The 20,886-nt window shown below is 41.2% G+C and overlaps 1 protein-coding gene across 1 annotated transcript in view; it reads left to right on the plus strand.

Annotated features, from left to right (window-relative positions):
* The first annotated feature begins 4,783 nt into the window (after positions 1-4,783).
* Positions 4,784-20,886, plus strand: part of AGPS (alkylglycerone phosphate synthase) — a 57,340-nt gene continuing 41,237 nt past the window's right edge. Inside the window, exons 1-3 of the mRNA XM_075093580.1 lie at positions 4,784-5,079; positions 15,187-15,276; positions 18,167-18,257. Of these exons, the coding sequence (XP_074949681.1) occupies positions 4,889-5,079; positions 15,187-15,276; positions 18,167-18,257 (372 nt within the window). The 5' untranslated portion in view covers positions 4,784-4,888. The remainder of the gene's footprint in view (positions 5,080-15,186; positions 15,277-18,166; positions 18,258-20,886) is intronic.

The following is a 20,886-nucleotide window of genomic DNA, read 5'->3' on the forward strand; positions in this document are numbered from 1 at the left end:
AAATTTAAAAATCCCACAACCTTTTTCTGCTATTTAGTCAGTAAAGGAACAGCACAGACATGTAGTACAGCACTGGCAATCCCTGCTAATTTCAACTGGGACCAGGAAGTTCCTCAGGTTTCAATAAAACTTCTTTGAAATTTATCAAAATTCTTTTTACAGTTTAAATTGAATATAGTACTCTACATTCTCTTCCAGATGTGTGTTCAGGTACTATTTCAGCAACTTGTAAGTTGCTGAAGCTTCTAAGGCTGAATGTGTATCCCATCAATTAGTTTTCCACATCTGATATGTACATCTCAAGGGCTCCCATGCTAAATTAGGTGACTTTAAACAATCTGTTGAAGAACTTCATTCAAGGCAAGGAAATTTATCAGAAGAGTATTTTCTTTTCACAGCCTGTGTATGGGTTGCCCAAGAGTGTAGCATTTTTCCTGAGCAGCACGTTCCCTCTGTGCTCTCCCATGGGACTACTGTGTAACAGAGCTCTGAGACACCTTGTTATGAAGACCTCTCTGAAAGTTTAAAGAATTTTGGCTACTTTGTTTTGCATTAAACTGCAAACTCTCTTTAAAACTATGTTTCTTGAAAATGCCAGTGTGCAGCGTTCTGGAAATGCACGTCTTTGGTAACATGAGGAGTGTCACAGTGAGCTGGCATCTCACTCACGCTTGCAGATGCACTCTGGTATGTGAGAAGGACAGCTCATGGAATGGCGAATGCTGCCGCTTTGGCTCGGCAGCAATTAGCGTACTTCAAACTACCATGTTGTAGATCTACTAGTATTTTTACTTAAATCAGTTCTCTTTGGTGTCACAACCATATTACTTTCAAAATTGTTGTGTTTCCTAAGTTTCTTTTCAGCACTTCTACGTATTAGATAGACTTGATATGAATCAATTAGACATATTTTTTGAAAATATCATAGAATCATAGAATGTCCTGAGTTGGAAGGGACCTGCAAGGATCATCAAGTCCAACTCCTGTCCCTGCACAGGACAACCGCAAAATTCATGCCGTATCTCTGAAGGCATTCTCAAATGCTTCTTGAATATCGCCAGGCTTGGTGCCGCGACTGCCTCCCTGGAGAGCCTGTTCCCATGCTCCACCACCCTCTGGGTGAAGAACCTTTTCCTAATATCCAACCTAACCCTCCCCTGGCACATCTTCCTGCCATTCCCTCGGGTCCTGTCATTGGTCACCAGAGAGAAGAGATCAGCGCCTGCCCCTGCTCCTCCCTTTGTGAGGAAGCTGTAGACCACGATGAGGTCTCCCCTCAGTCTCCTCTTCTCCAGGCTGAATAAACAAGTGACTTTAGCTGCTCCTCATACATCTTCCCCACTAAACCCTTCACCAACTTCATGGCCCTCCTCTGGACACTCTCTAGTAGCTTTGTATCCTTAATATACTATGGCACCCAAAACTGCACACAGCACTCCAAGGTGAGGCCGCACCAGCACAGAGTAGAGCAGGACAATCACCTCCCTCGACTGGCTGCAATGCAGTGCTTGAATCAGCCCAGGACATGGTTGGCCCTCTTGGCTACCAGGGCACATTGTTGGCTCATGCTCAACTTGCCATCAACCAGAACCCCCGGGTCCCTCTCTGCAGAGCTGCTCTCCAGCCTCATTCCCCAGGCTGTAGGTACATCCAGGGTTGCTGTGCCCCAGGTGTTAGCTATACCTTTGCTCCGCATAAGACGAGGGCTCTCACTGGTTTCTAAACCATACCACCATGCCTCTACTATCCCCAGTTAAATCTCCAGCCACATACACACTTGAAAACTAATTGGGAACTTTTTTGAGAATTAAGTTCTGAGGTGGTGACAAATATTGCTTATCAGGTACTAGCCGAATTCAATTTTTTACTGAGAACCTCTATGATTAGGATCAAATAAATGAGCAATGGTCTCATTATTGTTCCCAGATTGACTGTGGTACAAAGAAACGTTCTAGGAAAATCTGAAGCCTACTACAGTGAATCTAGCATCTCTTTGCCAGTGTTCAGCAATGTGGAAAGACTTAGATAACTATGACTTAAAGTCCCCCCAGCTATATCCAGAATGTCGGTAAACACTGTGAATGGAAACTCAGTCGAGAGACCCATGTTTGTTCCCTACAGACTGCCTCCACAGCAGCAGACACTTAAATGTGGATATGCATGAGTTAATCCAGAAAGTAGTATACAAATTATTCACAGGGGGGGAATTTAACTCCATAACCAAACTATCAAACTGCCAGAACAGCTGTTTATGTTGCAGTACTACCAGAAATGTAACCTAAAGCTGAGACCCCACTGCAACTAGTGCAATTTCTGCCCCAGGAAGATTACAGACTCTTTTCTAGTCAAAGTACACAAAGGGCATAAAATCAATTAACAACAGTGAGAATAAAGCAAAACAAATAGTAATAATATCTGTGTGGCTTTTATGTACTGCTTTTCATCAGTAGGTCTTATAGGGGTTGATCCTACATTGTCACACAGTCCTTAGTGTATTTATCTTCAAATCAGTCTCTCTAGGGAGATCCTGTTATCCCTGGGTTATATATGGGGAGCCATGACTCAAAGAGGCACCAGTGTTGCACACAAAGTAGGGAACTGAACTGAAGTCTCACTGCTTGTGCATTACATACTGCTCCCTGGAGAACCTCTTGGCTAGATGCTGCTCCCTGGAGAACTTTCTGCTAGTTGCTTAGCTAATGGAAAGGTATCATGTTGAAGTACCGTGGGAGAAATAGGTCCCTGAAAGAGATTCGGAAGAGGGTAAGAGTTTAATGAATTTTGTTTCACATACATGACATAACAAGCATAGGGGTGTATGAGGAAGGAATGAACAACTAAATCAACAATGGCAGGCAAAATGTCGTTACAAAGGTATTAATAATCTCAATGATATTAATATTCCACTTCAAGACTTCCAAAAAGCTGGTCAGTGCCATCCAACTGTAAAAGCTGATCATGAATGTAGGTCCTGTGTGAGAACTGAGTAGGCTTCAATAGTTTGAGGTATTTCACGTCACACAGAAAAAAGTTGGAATTAATTTGAGTGGGTCACCTAGCCCATCAATTTGCCCTGAGCAGAACTGCTTCTAACAATATCATTTCTGATAGATGTATGTTCATTTTTACTGCCATTAGAAAGTAGTCTAATGCTAATACGGAAGCTATATCTTGCAGTTTGAGCTTGTTACTTGTCACCAGCGTTGCTGGGTCATGAAGGGGACGCTGCTCCCTTTCACTTCATAGCAGTCTGGACTCAGTTTGTTCAGCCTTTTTTCATTTTCTGATGAAAAAAGCCCTCTTCTCACCTGTTCTCCTTTAAAATCTTTCCAGTTTCCACATCTTTTTCTGAGTTGAAATTCAAAGATGACCAAAGCACTCTGGTCCTAGTAGCAGACAGCACCTGGAGTTGGCATCACTTCTGTGTCTCCCCTTGAATCCCAGTTCTTCTCCCTCTTCAAAGTGATGCTACATGGTAAATCCTAGCTGTCCCCACAGGGCTCAAACATGGTCAGGTTTGACAGTTCTGTACTCAGCAATGGCTGTCCCAGCTACAGAAGGGATATATTCCCACCAGTCAGTCTGCGTTCATTTTGTGGTGTGGTTTTATCAGAGACAGCAGATCATTGGGAGCCTGGAGCCTCTCTACTAGCAATGCCCGCTGTGGGAAGAACAGCCAAGTTACACGGGCAGAGGCACCTGGCTCAGCAGTTCTCCACTCACAGAACCACAGACTCAGAATGGTAGGGGTTGGAAGGGACCTCTGGAGATCACCTTGTCCAACCTCCCTGCTTGAGCAGGCACACCCAGAGCAGGGGGCACAGGAACGCATCCAGGTGGGTTTTGAATGTCTTCAGGGAAGGAGACTCCACACCCTCCCTGGGCAGCCTGTTCCACTGCTCTGCCACCCTCACAGGAAAGAAGTTTTTTTCATGTTTAGGTGGAACTTCCTGTGTTCCAGCTTGTGCCTGTTGCCCCTTGTCCTGTCATTGGGCACCACTGAAAAGCCTGGCCCCATCCTCTTGACACTCACCCTTTCATAAGCACTAATAAGATTCCCCCTCAGCCTTCTCCAGGCTAAACAAACCCAGGTGTCCCAGCCTTTCCTCGTAAGAGATGCTCCAGTCCCAGATCATCTTGGTAGTTCTCTGCTGAACTCTCTCTGGTAGTTCTTGGTCTTTCTTGAACTGGAGAGCCCAGGACTGGACACAGCACTCCAGATATGGCCTCACTAGGACAAAGCAGAGGGGGCCTTGTGTACCTGTCAACAATGATAAAATCTGTAACTCCTGACACCACGGCCTTGTGTCCCTATCAACAGTGACGATAAAATCTGTAACTCCTGTAGGATTATTTGCCACCTCACCAATCTATCTCTTAAGTAACCCATCTATGTCATTGCCGTTAATTAGCATTTCATCATTAACTTAGGCAATCCTCATCTTCAAGGAACACGCACCTTCCTGTTCTCTCAAATCTATGTAGACATCTAAAAGGCCGGTAATTATAACACAAGATGTGAGAACCTCCAATAAAGCCTTTTTTCTCCCTTGTTTAGTCATGTAAGCCCAGAACTGCTGAGGCAGGCAGCTATTCCGGGGGGCTGTGCGACTGCTGGCGGGAACGGGCCTCGGAGCTCCGGCGGCTCGTTCCTCCTCTCCATTGCTGCCTGAGGCCAGGAGAGCCGGGCTTACCTCGGCTCAGCTTAGCCGCGGGGGTAAGGGGCGGCGGGAGCGCCCCGCCCGCCTCACGGGGCCGCGGGGCGGGGCAGTGGCTCGCGGGCGGCGGTGCATGCCGGGATGGCCCATATGAGGGGCGCTCCGGAGGGCGCCTTCCGCTCCCCCGACCTCTCACCCGGCGGCGATCGGCGGCACAACACGGAAGTGCGATGGCGGCCGCGGAGGCGGCGGGAAGTGGCGGCGGCGGCTCCCCGTCCTCCGCCCGGCGACGGCTGCGCATCATCTCCGGGCACCTGCGGGGCTCGCCGAGGGCTCCGGAGCGGGAAGCGCTTTCCCCGAGTCCCTGCAAAGCGCAGGGGGACTCCGCCGGGCCGGCCTCCGGCTCCATCCCGAAGAAGCGGTGGGTGCGGGCGGGGGTCCCCGCGGGGCAGCGGGCCCCCGGAGCGGCCGGCTTTCGGTGCGGGTCGGCGCTAGCGCGCCGTGTGCCGGCCGAGGGCGGTTCCGCTCCCGCCTGGGAGCGGGCGTGGGCTGGCGGGGCCTCCCCGCGGGGCTGGCCGGGCCGGGAGGTGGCGGGAGGGCAGCGACGGGGGGAAGGAGGCGAACGAGGCGAACCCTAAGGCGGGAAGCGTGCTGAAGCGATGCACCGCTGTAGGGACCGGATGGAACCGAAGGAAGGCGGTCTGCAGCCTCTTACTTGTTGCTGTAGTAAGTGGAGTTGTGTTAAAATGGAAAGTCATTCACAGTCACCTTGATAACTGGAACAGACGTTCAACGTTTGCAAAATACTTTGAGGCCGCATTAATGAAGAATGCAGCACGTGTGAGGAGCAAGGTTTTTATGTGGGGTTTCAGTCCTACCCTGTTCACAGGCATGTGAAGCGTTCACCTTATGTAAATGCTGACACAGATGTACTCATAGATTAGGCTCTAACTCAAGTTACTTAGAAATGAATAGTTCTAAGCATGTTAACTACCTTTTCTGTTTCTTAAGGTATTTAATAGTAAAGACTCTCAGGTCATATGAGACCAAGGGAAGACAGTCAAATTGTCTAGTTCAAAGTTGTTTCACTGGCTCTTGAATTTATCTTTCTAGTAGATTCTCTTAAATGTTACAATTAAAATACCATGATATAGTTTCATGTAACTTATCATCATGAGGCCCACCTCTCTGCTGGGGTGGACTTATTTTGTGATTTCCCCTTTCTTGCATGTGGATTTTCTATATGTGTGTTGGCTTGCTGTCCTGTAAGAGCATTTTAAGGCTTAGGTTATAAACATCCTACTGCTCTCCATGGAGTTGTGTACAGGGACTGGTGTGTTAGTGTATGGAGGTGGTAAAGAAGTAGGGCAAGTAGTGGTTAAAAGAGTTGTTGCTCCTTTAAGGAAAATCCATTCAGCCCATGATTTGCTCTCAGCCTTTTTTCAAGAAGAGAACAAGACACAGTCTCACTTTTTCTAACAAGCCCAGGGCCACAAGCTGAGCTTGCTTGCTTTGGGAGGGCTGGGATGTCATGGGCATGTAGTCAAATATTAACAACTTGGAAAGCCTTTAGTTCTCACTGAGGGGGATTTGATGCTCTTGCAGGAGGTGTGTTAAATACCTCACTGGTCATCCCAAAATTGCTGCCTTCCATATTGAGTTTTTCTGTGTTTTGAATTTAGGAAAAAATCACTGTTGGGGGGAGGGTGGGAAGTTTAGCTAGTTTCAGTGATTTATTTCAGATGGATTATTGCCTAATTTCTACAGCCAGTTATTTCATCCTTGAAGAGCAGGGGAAGCAGGCTTTTGAGAAGAGGCATGTGACCTGAAGGATAGCTCCTTCTCTGTGGAAACATAGGTTTAGTGTACTTAGCACCTCTACTTCTACAAGTTATTGACGTTGCTTTCTCATATTAGGATTTGCTATAGGATAACAGATTGGTATTTTCACTCTAAATAACTTGTTCTGGATTAAGAATAAAAATTGTATTGCTTCAAGGAGCTTATGATTAAAATGATACAGTAGCTAGACGCTTTGCTGTGGGTGTAAGGGAGCTGCTGGAAAGCTTGGTCCATGCCATAGGTACAAATGTCTTGATGTAGCTAGAGCCCAGCCTTTTTGTATGTATAGAAACAAAAGAACCTTAAACGGAGCTGCATCTGTCTTACATTTCCTTTTAACATCTGAGATGTGATTGAAATATGTTTGAGATGTTGCATGTGAAAATTCTGGTATGTAAATACAGCTTGGATAAGAGGATCTAGGTAGAGCTTGTATCTGAGGATAATACCCAGGTTTTAAAGGGAGGAATGGGGGAGAAGGACAGCTCTGTTGCCTATACTGATTTGGAGGCAGCGAGTGATGAACGCCTGAGTCCTGTTCTAGTGACTTCCAGCTAATCTGGAGCTGGTTGATGTATTCATAAGACCTAGAAAGTTGATTGAAAAATGTAAAAATAACTGACCTATAGACGGGTACAGTGATACCGCATGGCTTTTATCAGCAATATTAGGAAACTCCAGATGCAGGCAGTTTTTCCTTACTGCCCCCTGTATGATGATTCAGCTTTTCTGCCTCTTTTGAACTATTACTTTAATTTTCTCTAGCAAAGCTACAGCTGAAAGATCTTAAGCAAAATTTTCATTTATTATGCTTGTTGCATCTTTGCTGTAGTGTTTGAAATGGTGTCAAAGCTACAGACATTATTGTACCAGATTTAGGTGCACTCTCATGTTGCATTTCCTCTGCAAAGCAGAAGACTCCCTATGATGAAAAAAACCCTTTGCAGTAGTTTAGCTGTATGGCTCTGATCACAGAATTTTTCTTCTGGCTGCTTATCCAGTAGCCACTAGACAGTGGCCTGCAGAAACATGGCTTTCTTGTTGGTAGTTTGTTGTGGTTTAATCCCAGCTGGTAACTAAGCCATATGCAGCTGCTCCCTCCCTCCCTCCCTGGTTGGATGGGGGAGAGAATCAGGAGAGTGAAAGTGAGAAAACTCAGGGGTTGAGATAAAGACAGTTTAATAGGTAAATCAAAAGCCGCACATGTGCACAAACAAAGCTAAACAAGGAATTCATTCACTACTTCCCATCAGTAGGCAGGTGTTCAGTCATCTCCAGGGAGGCAGGACTCTATCATGTGTAATGGTTACTTGGGAAGACAAATGCCATCAGTCTGAATGTCCCCCCTTCTTCCCCTGGCTTTACATGATGAGCATGGTGTCATATGGTGTGGAATATCCCTTGGGTCAGTTGGGGTCAGCTATCCTGGCTGTGTCCCTTCCCAACTCCTTGTGTACCCCCAGCCTGCTTGCTGGTGGGGTGGTGTGAGGAGCAGTAAATGCCTTGGCTCTGTGTAAGTACCGCTCAGCAGTAACTAAAACATCCCTGTGTTACCAACACTGTTTCCAGCACAAATCCAGAACATAGCCCCATACTAGCTACTATGAAGAAAATTAACTCTATCCTAGCCAAAAGCAGCACATAGTTCAAAGAACAAACTGCTAAGGATCTTATCCACACATTTTTCATCACCAGTGAGAGGAGGAAGGAGAATATTTGGGATTGACTGAGAGTCTGTGGGTGCTCATCTAACTGTCCCTGTTTCAAAAAAAAAAAAGACCCTGAAGGATAAACAGTGTGTTTGCAAATTGATGTGTCTAAAGATTGCAATATGCTTCCTGCTTCTTAAAATGACAGTTATTGAGATGGGAAAATTCCTGAAAAAGACAAGCAACTCTATTCTTAGAAGAGTATCCTCTTGAGGCAAGCCTTAGGCACTATAAAAATGGAGAGGTATTATTTCTTGGTGGCATTCCTGGCGTGAATTTTGTGTTTTAATTCAGTGTTGCAGTGGAAGGTGAGGATCATAGTTTTGCAATGTGTGTTGAAGCCTTAACAGGATGATGGGTGTGCTGAAGTGTGGGGTCCCAATCCTGGTGCCAGACTAATGTCAAGAGTCTGCTGAAGAGGGAGATGCCATGATGAGGCCAAGGTGAGGGGCAGAACTAGGTGAAGACTTGGTAGTCACCCCTAGCTTAGCCCCACAGCCCCAACTGTGCAGACTCCAATAATATGCCTCTGCCACTCCCTACGCTGCTTGTGAGTGGCCAGAAAATTAGGCCTAAACTTATGTCAAGAGCCTAGACAGTTTCTAACAAAAACCCTGAAGGAAGTATTTAACCTTAATCAAGGAGCTGTCACCCACTCATAGCTAAACACTAATCACAAGCACAACTCATGGTTGAGGGTTTAGTTGTGGTGTTCTTTTGAATTATAGAGCATGAACATTTTTGCTGAACCATGAGGCCTGCCTTCCTCTTTCCCCTCATTTATCTACCCATACAGCCCCTGTTCAGCTCTAAAAGTCATAGCAGGGTGTGCTGTGGTGATTAAGACTCTGGGTACAAAGATATGTAAGGACTAGGGACTTTGCATCAGCTATAAAATTGGAGAATGGGAGTAACTTAGTGGAGCTCCCTCTCAGCTGGACTGAGATCCCCATCACCTATGACCTTGTCGTGGACTACTGGACCACCAAACAGATTGTATCCCCCTTCCCCTGATTTCATGTGTCTTGCTCTACCAGTTTTTGTCTTATTTATTAAGCTTACTATATGGGTTAAAGTGACTTGCATAAGGACAGTGGAAGACTTAATATGTTGTGGTGTATGTTAACCACCTGGTGTCTCGTCAGTGAAGCGTGTTAATAATCAGAATCTGTCATGCTGTGGTTAATATTCTTTATGACATGAAGAGCTTACTAAAAGAAAAAAATTGAGTTCGGAAAACAACTTTTCCTTGAAATTACTCTTTCTGAACTCTTATACTGTTGACTTTTGTTGACTGGTTATCAGTAAGCTCACTTTGCTGGTGAGACTTGAGTTAAAAACTTACATAGTTATTTTGAAGATTAAGTACATGAAGTGTTTAACCTGTATTGCTTTGGACACTGTGTCCAAAGAGCAACATAGCTGTTGACAGGTTTAGAGAACAAGTCTGAAGAGCAGCTGAGGGAACTGGGGTGGTTTAGCCTGGAGAGAAGGAGACTGAGGGGAGACTTTATTGCTCTCTACAGCTACCTGAAAGGAGGTTGCAGCGAGGTGGGTGTTGGTCTCTTCTCCCAAATAACAAGTGATAAGACAAGAGCAAATGACCTTAAGTTGTGCCAGGGGAGGCTGAGATCGAATAATAGGAAAAATGTCTTCACTGTCAAGCATTGGAACAGGCTGCCCAGGGAAGCGGTTGAGTCACCATCCCTGGAGGAATTTAAAAGACATGTAGATGTGGTGCTTAGGGGCATGGTATAGTGGGACTTGGCAGTGCTAGGTTTATGGTTGGACTCAATTATCTTAGAGGTCCTTTCCAACCTAAATGATTCTGAAAAGAGTAAGGTGTTACAATTCCCTAGAACACCGTTGTACCAGAGTAATTATGTATGCTAGAAAGTAAGAGTGCCTCAGAGGCGGAGCATGCACTGATGTTAATCTTGCTTGTATTATCACTTACTCAAATCAAACTTCAAACAATTTGGCCCTTGTTAGAAGGGAGTATTGATTGTGTGTAACTAAATGTTGATTGAGTAGTTCATAGGCTTAAAATTTTTCTGTCTTGGAACAAGAGAGAGCAGGGCAGGAATTCCTGATTTTTTTCCTATCTCTTTGTGGAGAAGCTTCTTTCCTGTGGGATGAAGAGAGACCTTTTTATTATGGGCATACTGTTGCCCAGGGTAAACTAAGGAATGAGTGTATAGCCACCTACCCGATCTGTATCGAGTTAACAACCAGGTTAGGGTAATGTGTTAATACTGCCATACCTTTATATAGACTCCTGCTGTAGTACTGGTAATGATTATGACTATATGAATTAGCAACATGAATTAACTCTCTTAGAGTTGATACTATTTGAATTTAACAGCCAATGTCAAAGAGGCTTCATATCTTACCACCAATACTTAGAGCAAGCTTTATTTATTATAAACACTCAACTCTTAAGACAACAGTGTTTAAGCACACTTGACACCAAACCGAATCCTGGTATAGCAGACTTCTAAGTGTAAGGTGGTGGAAACTTAGGGCAAAGAAGGAAAGGGCTGGTACCGCTGCTAAGAGGGTCCTAACAAATCAGAATATTTAAGAGCCTGTTGCAATGAGGAAGGTGTGACAGTTCACAGGAGGCTCTGTGATTGTTTCAAAGCAGTTAATTGCTAGTCAAGGTTAATGCTTGAAGTAGTGGAACAGGTACAATGTGAAGATTCTCAAATGGAAACACTAGCCTGATAAAGGAAAGTGTCATAATCTGAAGGCAAATGTGACTTCGTATGCAATAGCAATTCCTGTCTGTCATCTAGCTCCAAGTAGTTGAATACCAGGCAGATGACACGTAAGAAATCTGTAAGAATTTAGTATGTATTGTTAGATCACTTGATACCAAGTAAACTGAACTGGATATATGAATTCATTAAATTTTATTAGGAAAAAACTTAGCTACAAGATACAAGTGTAAATTACATTTTATAAAGTACAATACAGATTATTATATGAAAGCAAGTAGCAGTTTACAGCAAAAACTGAGAATTCTGTAGATCAATTCCTTTATATACTGAGATCTGAACTGTTATGTACAAGAAAAGAAGTGTGTGTATAGATAGCTATTTATTTAAACTTTGTTTATTTAAACTGAATAGAATGGTCTGTTAATGCAATAGATTAATTACTAGGACTTCCTAGAAGCTACTTTGAGCTGGAGTAAAGTAAGGACATCTGTAGTGTAACAGGTTGCAGCCAACTAGACTTTACTGAAATGTTACTATACCTCTTAGGAGAGAACAAATAACATGAAGTATTTAAAATCAATTGTAGGCTGAATGTGATGGACAAGCATAATGCCTGTGTAGTGATTATATCCAAGATGGGGCTGCTGAATGCAAGTCTGCAGCGTTGATGGTGTAGGCCAAAAAGTGGTCTTCATCAGTTATCTGATGTATTTGCTACAGAGCCTGCTAAAAATTCTCTGTGTGATAGTAAAACAGTATTGTCCAGGAGCTAAGCTTATTTTGCTTGAGCAAATAAACAGTAGGTGATTCCTTCATTAACTTGGTTTTTTAGATAGTGAAGCAGATTTTTTTCTGGTTTTGCAAGCTTTCAAAAAATACTTCTCAAAGGATTCATCTCAAGTGTTTGAAAAAACCTTTAAGTGTTTGTTCATTTACTGCCTGGAAGTAGCCATGTGCATGCAGTTTTGTAGTAGAGCAGTCTCTTCAGTTGTCACCAGTTTCATTTTTATCTTTGAAGTAGTAGCTGGAATAGAGATAGCTTCTAGTATTCTGTTGCATAAGAGTCGTCATTTGGCAAAGTGTATATTGAGAAGCATAGGTAAAATATCTTTGCCTTCCTGAATCTTTAATTCACCTTAAATGATTTAAGCTTTCTATGAAAGAACACTAGAGGAACACCAATTTCCGGATTCCTTGGGGCTTTGTTTATTACAATGTGATGAAATGAGGAGTAACGAAACAGTTGAGGCTAGGAACATGTGTTCTGATAAAACAAACGTTTACTCTCCTTACACTTCTTTTAAAAGAGTGCACTGTGCTTTGGAGTACCTAAACTCTTGTGAGAAGACTTAAACAGCCTGGTCTTTGCTGCAGTCCATGTCAATTACAAATCAGAGCTGACTAATCAATCATTCTTTTAAAATCTTGTCTTTTTAGCTTCTTTTTTTAGCAAGCCGCATACAATATTTCCTCTAACTTGTTCTTAGTGTGTAGACATGAAGTACTAGAAGAAACTACAATAAGTAAATCAAACAGTTGTTTTTAAACTGGCAGCACTCTGGTATGGTGGAACAAAAGAAAGAATAAATGTAAGATGACTTATTACAAAAACAGCCATTCCTGTCTCCAAAACAGAAACCTCAGACTTGCTCAATATAGTTTTGAATATAAAAATTAAATGCTTAACTTGTTGTTGTGGTGTTTACCTGTCACAAGATATAATACTGCCATTATGCGGCGGTGGGGGGAATCTACTAAATTTGTGTTATGAGGCAGCTGAGATATTTTAGAACCAGTTGTTCTTCTACAAACATGCAAACTTACATTAGATTTAAATTTCATTCTCATCACATCAATAACAAGAGCTATGTTGTTTGGCAGAATAAACCTTTGTATACTTATTTTATTCAGGAATAGGTCAATCTGAAAATAAACTCTTTAAGAATTAAAACTTTTAACGTCTGTTCTGTGTTTTAAAGCCTGATGAAAGCATCAGGTAGTTTAACACCAACCTAGGCAAGTAGACCTTTAGAAAAGGCAAACAACTGGGAATGCAGTCAGCTTAGCAGAAAGACCTTGTATCTGGGTCTTTGTTCAGTGCCTTAATTAACAGTACCTCCCTTGAATTTTGTGGAAAGTATCTATCTGTACTGGTCAGGGCTAATGATAGTTTCAAAGCTGTGCTTTATCAGTGTATCTCATGTCACCATGTCCTTTAGAGCCTGGTCTTTTCTGTCTTGGTCTGTCTGTCTCCAGCTTTGCAGCTGGCTTCTCTAACCTGCTTCATCCATTGTACTTGGCATACATGTTTTGGCACTGCTGTGGAAGAGGACTTACCTTTCTAAATTAGCGGGTGAAGCTGCTTGAGCCCTCAAATTTTGGTTATTAATATCAGGTTTGTTCTGACTTTACAGGATTTGACAAACTAGAGATCAGGTATGTAGAAATACTACATTTAGTCAGCAGAGGGAGAAATCTTGCCTTAAGAACTGTAATGATGGGAATTTGAGGGGAACATTTAGTTTAAAAAGATAAATGCCACTTGAGTTGGCAGATTCTGTGTCTGCCTGTTCACAGCTGGGAGCAGCTCAGCTGTGTATGACTTAGTGCCTTTGTGGAATTTCTTGTAAATACACAACACTCATAAATATACATATAGAGAATATAGGAATACATGTAAGAATAGGTGAGAATGCATAACATGCATTAAGAACACTTTTTCATAATTTGTCATGTCAATGCAGTAGCACAAGACATTCCTGTGCTATCGAACATGAGTGGATCCTTGCCCTCTTCTGAGGGCTATATGTTGAAGCCCTGAGACACGTGTAAAGATCAAGTCTATTGAGAGGGGAGGCAGCCAAACAGGGGCTTCTGTATCTGGACAGCTGTCTGCTCAAACAGTTTAATTTTGGCTGAAAATTTAGGATAAGTTCATCGATGTGGAAGAACAAGTTAGACTGGCTATTTCATAAAACTGTATCAGTTACTGAGTACTGAAACCACTCTAAAGTTTGCTTAAAGTGCTAGATTTGTCAAAGGCTTGTTGAAATGTACAATTCAAACAGTTATAATAAAATAATTTCCATGGTTGTTTGATTAAAACCTTGTGTACAGACAGTTTGAAGAAAATTAATTTTGATTAAGCCAAGTCTAATTACAACACTGAATATGTCAGCAGCCTATGTTAATGTTATCTTTATAATGAATGTATTTGGTAATCACCCAGTTATCTGGTATGTAATGCTGGAGCTATAACTGACTTGAGGTGGTGCTTTCTCTGAATCATGAGGTCTTTATGAAATGGTCACCACTGATCGTCTTATTCTTACAATATATGGTCAAAGAGTAAGAGCTATATTCACTGTATATAGTGGAGCGAGGTAATCTGTTTTCAGACTTCTTTAAGATGCCTTTCTATTAACTAAAACTCAGTTTTTAGGTTAGTACTTAATTTCTAATGTAAATAAACAGCAAATGGTTTAAAAAGTCAGATTAATGTGTAATTACTCTTTGTGTATCTCTGAGTCTTAAATATGTTTACATTGATATAGTTCTGATGACTTTATTGTAATTAAGAGTTCCTCTGTTTTGGTATGGTTGTGCCTAAGGTATTTCAGTTTAGTAGTTGTATTGGCAGTTGTGGGTTTGTTTGGTTTTTTTAATATTCCCTTTCTTATGGTGGCATACTTTGAGGACAGATTCAGGTTGTATTTGCTATGTTATTCCTGCAGTTCTTGAGATTTTTTTTTGGCTTTCCAAAATATATTTTCAATCCAAATGTGACTCAAAGTGCCTCATCAAGTAAATGTTATTAAGAATGCAGTGGGAATACAGTACTGATGTCAAAAAATAAAAATTATTCTCCTGACAGAGAATAATAATGCTACATGTCATTTTCATTTTGAAAACATTTGGCTGTTACCTATTTGTGTCAGTATTTATTTCTGTATAGCTTTAAAAATGAGCATCTTTCAAACATTGCTCTTCCCAATTTGATAATATCACCGTACACTGTGCATTGACTTAAGCTGGCTGTTTTTATAAAGCACCTTTCAAGTCTTAGGATGCAATCTGAAAGAGTAATGGTTGTGGCTGCTGAATGACTTTTGCTCTATTAAGCTATGCACTTTTGATATCGACTTGATTTCTTGACTGGCAATCTCATAAGACTTTTTCCAAAGACGCATAACTGCAAATTGTTTTGGGCTTACAATATGCTAACATTCTCACTTATCTTTTTCTCCCTTTAAGGCAAGAACTTCTGAAGTGGAATGGATGGGGATATAATGACACCAAATTCATCTTCAATAAGAAAGGTCAAGTAGAATTCACAGGAAAAAGGTAAGTTGAAAATTTATATAACTGAAATATCTTATTTGATTTTTTTAAAAGTTTAAAAACTGTACTGTGCAGTTAATCCAAAGAAGGCAAAAAAATTGCTTTATCTCATAGAATAGATTATTAGTTGTTCTGCATTTAACAGGTTTTCTGAATTCTAGACACTAGTCTAACATGTAATAAAATAGACTGTATGGATCATTGGAAAGTTTATTAAAAGTATTATAAGGACAAATTAATATGAGTCTTCTCTGAAACTTGATATACTCTGTGCATTAAACTTCCCTTGGAGAATGGAATCAGACTGAGAATCTGCCCCATGTTCTAAAGCTTTAAATAACATGCAGTAGGTCAGTGCAGTTTTGCCAGTTTGGAGAATCTTTTGAGCATCAATAAGTTGCTTTATTAAACTTCCAATTTGTGTTTTAGGTTTCTTAACCGTTTGGTATGGAGCTACTTTATTCTCTGAGCTTAAAATTTTTAAAAAAACCTGCTCTTCAGTTGTATGTTCTGTAGTGGCAACACTTCTGGTTTATTATCTACTAGATCTTTGTACAGCAAGCTTGTTTTTCTGACAAATATATATTTTTTGAGGGAATGACATGAAAATTAAGCCTACTTGGGGATCTCTTTTACTTTCTTCCAGAGATATTAAGCTTGTCACTTGACATCCTGGTTTTTTTTCTTCCTCAGTGGAAAGCAGTCTTGCAGTCTCTTCCCTGCTTTAAAACACAATTTTTGTAGGAGTAAAGAAAAAGAATGGGGGAGAGAAATAAGTGTGAAATAAGTACTGTCCTTCACAAAAATTCCTTCCTGGTCTTCGAGTTTGTGTAAACTAGTGTGAACTAGTTTGAGTCAAAGCTGCAAAAGCCTAAATGGGATGTTGAACGTTTTAATCCCTAACTTAATTTTTAGGCCCAGATTAAAATGCAAAGCCTTATCTTAGGCACTTGAGTTCACTGTATAATATTTAGGGAGATACTGGTGGCCTCTCTCCTCTTGCCAGTATTCTGACTCTTGTCACTTCGTCACTTTTCTTTCATCTGATACCTTAGTTTAGCTGGGGTAGGTTACACTGCACAGAAAACTTATGCAGTGCACTTTGGACGAGTAAAGGTAAAGAGCTGGACTTGGATTTTCTTGGGGGGGCAGAGGAAGCATCAAGGCTGCTGTTTGAGTACCAGTCAAAATACATTGCTATGGTACTGAAGGAAAGGTTCTTCTGTGGAGTTATAAAGGAGCGTGGAATTTGATGTTCATTGTATCCCCTTTATTCACTTTCTGTTTTCACACCCTGATAGAACTCCAAGGGTTAGTGAGAAAGGATTTACCTTTATAAAAGCCATGCTGACTTTCCCAGCAGATCATGCTTTTCCATGTGTCAAATGATCTTTTTATTATAGACTCTATGACCTTACCAGGGATAGATGACACTTGCTAGTCTGAGCAGCTAAACTTTTTTTTGGGGGGTGGGGGCGTGGGGAGGAGGCCTTTTGGGGGGCTGCTTGCACCATCAACATAAAAGCTTGTTCCCTGAGCAATCATGCATTGCATTCTATGCAGTAAACTCACTCCCTCTATGCTGTGGCTTCTGTGTGTTTTAAGTTAAAAGTTGTTGGTTTTCTGATAGCTTTAGTTTGTCCTTTGAGTAAGTCATTAAGGATGCCCTTGCAAGCTAGCTATAGTAATAAGTTTGCAATACCAAAAAGCATGTTTAGAGAAGAAAACACACCAAGGTGACTTGAGTCTCTCTGCACCTTTGTTGCAAACTCCTCATGCAAATGCATTAAATATCCATTGCTTACTGCACTTTCTGTTTCATAGAATTCATGTAACTGTTTTGTATGGGTATGATCGTACAATAATATCTGTGATGGGAAGAATGACTGAATGCTGTCTCCCAGTCTGAAGAGCTTAGCTTGAGTTGAGATATGGTTGTAGCCTTTTATCTCTAGGAATAGAGTAGGGTGTTTTGCAATAGGAGAACTGGGAGGTAGTTGACATGAGGAAACAAAAGGAATTGATCTTTCTGTATAATAGGTGAACTTAGTTGTAGAGTTGGTTGCAACAGCTGTAAAGGACAGGGTCATAACTGGATTAACAGTGATTGAATAATCTTAGAAGGAAGACCTATGAGGCATAATGTGGTGACCTAGGTACAAACTATAATAAGGATTCTCAGCTGAAAGCTCTTAAAGAAAGGTCCTTTTTTCTCTCAAAATGTTTGTGCATACATAAACATGCACAAGATGTGTATGTATACTACTAATAGCAGGAGTTTCTACCTGTTTAAGTGTGCCCCCAGCCTTATTTGTTTTCACATGTGGTACATATGTTTGCAAACAGCTCCTCTGTCCCTTGTCTATAAGTCTTCATCTGTCACATGGTGAAGCTCAGGCCAAAGACTTTGCAGTAGAAATAAATTCACATTGCTTGATGGATTCTGAAGAGAGGAGAATCTTTAACACTGTTTTTCAAAATGTGTAAGATACACTGAGCTGGCTTTGTGTGTCTGAGACCGCTGTTTACATTGCGGTGTGTCCATACGTGCATGGCCTCTACCTGTAACTGGTGTGCAAACTGTGACACTGCTTTCTGCACTACTGAAAGGGAGAGACCTTAAAAGTAAAGATGGGGGTTGGGATATCTGAAAAGCCTAATGCCACAATTCCCAAAGATCATGCAAGAAAATAATACCCAAGATGTTGACAATTGATTTGACTGTGTGAAGTACAGAACAGTTAAATACAAGGAAATGTGCAGAAGCTTTGCAGGCTTGTAAGTAAAGAGTTTGATTTAAAACTTAATTCTATGTATGCACAGAGAATTGAAAGAAGTATCTGACCTATAGTCTTTTAATTTAAAATGACCCTATGTAATATTGACTTTTCAGGTACAGATTAGGTGGTATGGTATTACCAACTTTTAAGGAATGGATAGAAAAAACCTTTGGAGCAAGTCTGGAGCACAAAACTACCTCTAGAGTAAGTAAATAGCTGAACCAGTTCCTTTGAACATTAGCCTTGGTGATAATCAAGACCGCAGTGTTAGAGATGATTTATCTGTTGTCCTGAAGATCATCTTGCACATGATTTAAATATAGTGTGTTAATACCTCAGTTTTTGAGTGTTCTACATGAAATGTTCAGTGACTTAGCATGACTTGTGGTTCCAGGTTAACTGGCAGTACGTTTACTGGAATAAAAGTATCCAACACAGGGAGGGTTTTTTGCCCTTGTTTGTAGGTTGCTTTTCAAGATTGTAGAAACTGTTAGTGTAGAGGGAATTCTTTATGCAACTTCAATGTTGTTCAAGATAACAAGGACATAAGATACAGTGAAGTTATGGTGCTGTGTTTTCATTGTATTTAATGATATCCAAGTCCTTATTTGACAGTAATTTTTTTACATGATGGGTGCTGAAAAGTAGCTACCAGAATACTCAAGATTGCACTGAATGTTTTCAGATAAACAACACATTCGGAATGTTCTGGGTTTTGTGAAGCGTCTGTATTTTGCTTTCAAGAAGAGTAACTCACATCAGTCAGGAGACCTGACTCTCTTCTAAGAATTCCTTTGAGGCTGCAGGTTCCTGACTAGATAGCTGCTTAAGCAGTGTTGGAAGCAGAGCCTACCCATTTCTTGAGTGAGTTCAAGATTGCATTTTCTGTGAAGTAGGTAATCTTTGAACCTGAAAACTTGAACATTTCTTCAGTCTTCTGTTAAAGACATTATTTCATCTTCTATGACTTGCTGGATCTCTATCCGCCAATATATTTTGAAAAAGTTCATCTTGATATATTTTTCTTGACCAGGACTGGTCTTAACTGACAGCTGCTTTAATTTGCTGTGACCAGAGGTCCTGAGAGATGTTGTCTTTCTACATGTAGAGGAAATGGAGAATGAAGTAGTTGGACAAGGGCAGCTTCTTGAATAGTATCTTGGTTCCACAGCACATCTTGTGAAACAGCTCTTCAGGATGTCTGCCAGCAATATCAAATGCTTTCGTGTTATGTTGTGCACCTCCGGTTCTGATGTTCTTGTTGCAGTATGAAACAGGCTGACTACCTTGACACAGAATAGGACTCTGGAGTCTCCAGGATGTATCTGGACTTCTCATAGCTATTCTCGAGTACTACTGCAGGTCCCCCATTTTCATGTCTCTCTCATAGTTCCTAGTTTATATTTCAGGTTGTCATGCTATATTGGTTTTTCACCTTCTACTATAATGAGAGCATGAACAAACTCAAGTATAGGAACAGCAGTAGAAGAGGAACTTCTTGGTCCATTTGTCTTCCAATCTTTTCCTGCCTCTAGCCTATAAGACTGGAGGGTTCCATGTTGCATGCAATTTTTGTCTGTTATAATGAACAGTGAATGTACTGGCTTCTGTGATGCTTAAGGCCTGATGACGTTTTTTCCTTTTTCAGGCTGGACTTACCACAGACAGCAGTTTAGACCTAGTTCACATAGGCTTCCTGTCTCGCCTTTTAGTGCATGAATCTTAAAATATTTCAGTCCCATAAGAATAAATAAAGGTATATTTTTGTTTGGCATTGTGTGTAAGATATATAGGAATGAGTAACTCTTCAATCTTGAAGATGAAAACTAAAGGATTAAAATATTTGTGGAAGAGATAAAAGTCAAGACACTTAAAACCATCTGCAAGGAATTGTTTTAAGTGGTTTGGGCTCCTCTTATGGAGAGCAAAGATCTTAAAGCAGCTGGTGTTCAACTTGAAATGATAAGAAGTAGTTCTGTCTATGGAAATCCATGAAGAAACCGGAGTTTAACATGTAAGCACAGCTAGCAGGGATTTTTTTTTTAAATTGGTTTTAAAGATTTTTTTTTTGGTACCTACTTGTGCCTGTTGTGACTGCCCCCTAAAAACATCATCTTGGTAGCAGTGCACCTCTTGCCTAAGCAACACTTGATCTCAACTTCTGAGTTTGTAGGTGACAAAGTGAATATGTTGGAGGGAAAAGCATTTTTCTCAGATGTCTGACACCTTATTTCAAGAAGTATAATGTGTTTAAAGCAAGTCAGAACAGCATATATAATCTTCCAGAAGTCAAATAATTGTTAAAACTATTCTTTCAGTAGGTCTCTTGTCCCATATGAAAACTCTAAACCAAACACTTGGCTATCCGTTTGAACCTCATTCAGAACATGTCATGCAGATATTGCTTTCTGAATTATCCCTGTAAGTACTCTTAATTGCTACATAACCTTACATAGTTTCTTGTAGGGTGGGCACTGGTAGCAAGTTCCATTGGATCTTTTAACTACTTGAGAACCTTCCTATTGAAGGTTAAAGTTTCCCTTCTTCAGCTTTCCCTACTTTGAGACTCAACCTATTCAGAATAGACTGCTGCTGTGGTGGTAGATGGGAGACTATTAATCTGTTTTCCTTGTTAGCTTAGTAACTGGTGCTATCCACTAAGCTTTTAACTTAAGACATGTGTTGAAAAAAAGTATCAGCTGTTCTGGAGGTTGCATAGAGCAAAGATAGGCAAAACTAGGGAGCTATAGGCCAGTCAGCCTCACTTCTGTCCCTGGAGAGGTGATGGAGCCGTTCATCCTGGAGGTCATCTCCAGGCATGTAGGGGACAAAG

This window comes from Phalacrocorax aristotelis, chromosome 5 (assembly GCF_949628215.1).
Source record: "Phalacrocorax aristotelis chromosome 5, bGulAri2.1, whole genome shotgun sequence".
Taxonomy (NCBI): domain Eukaryota; kingdom Metazoa; phylum Chordata; class Aves; order Suliformes; family Phalacrocoracidae; genus Phalacrocorax; species Phalacrocorax aristotelis.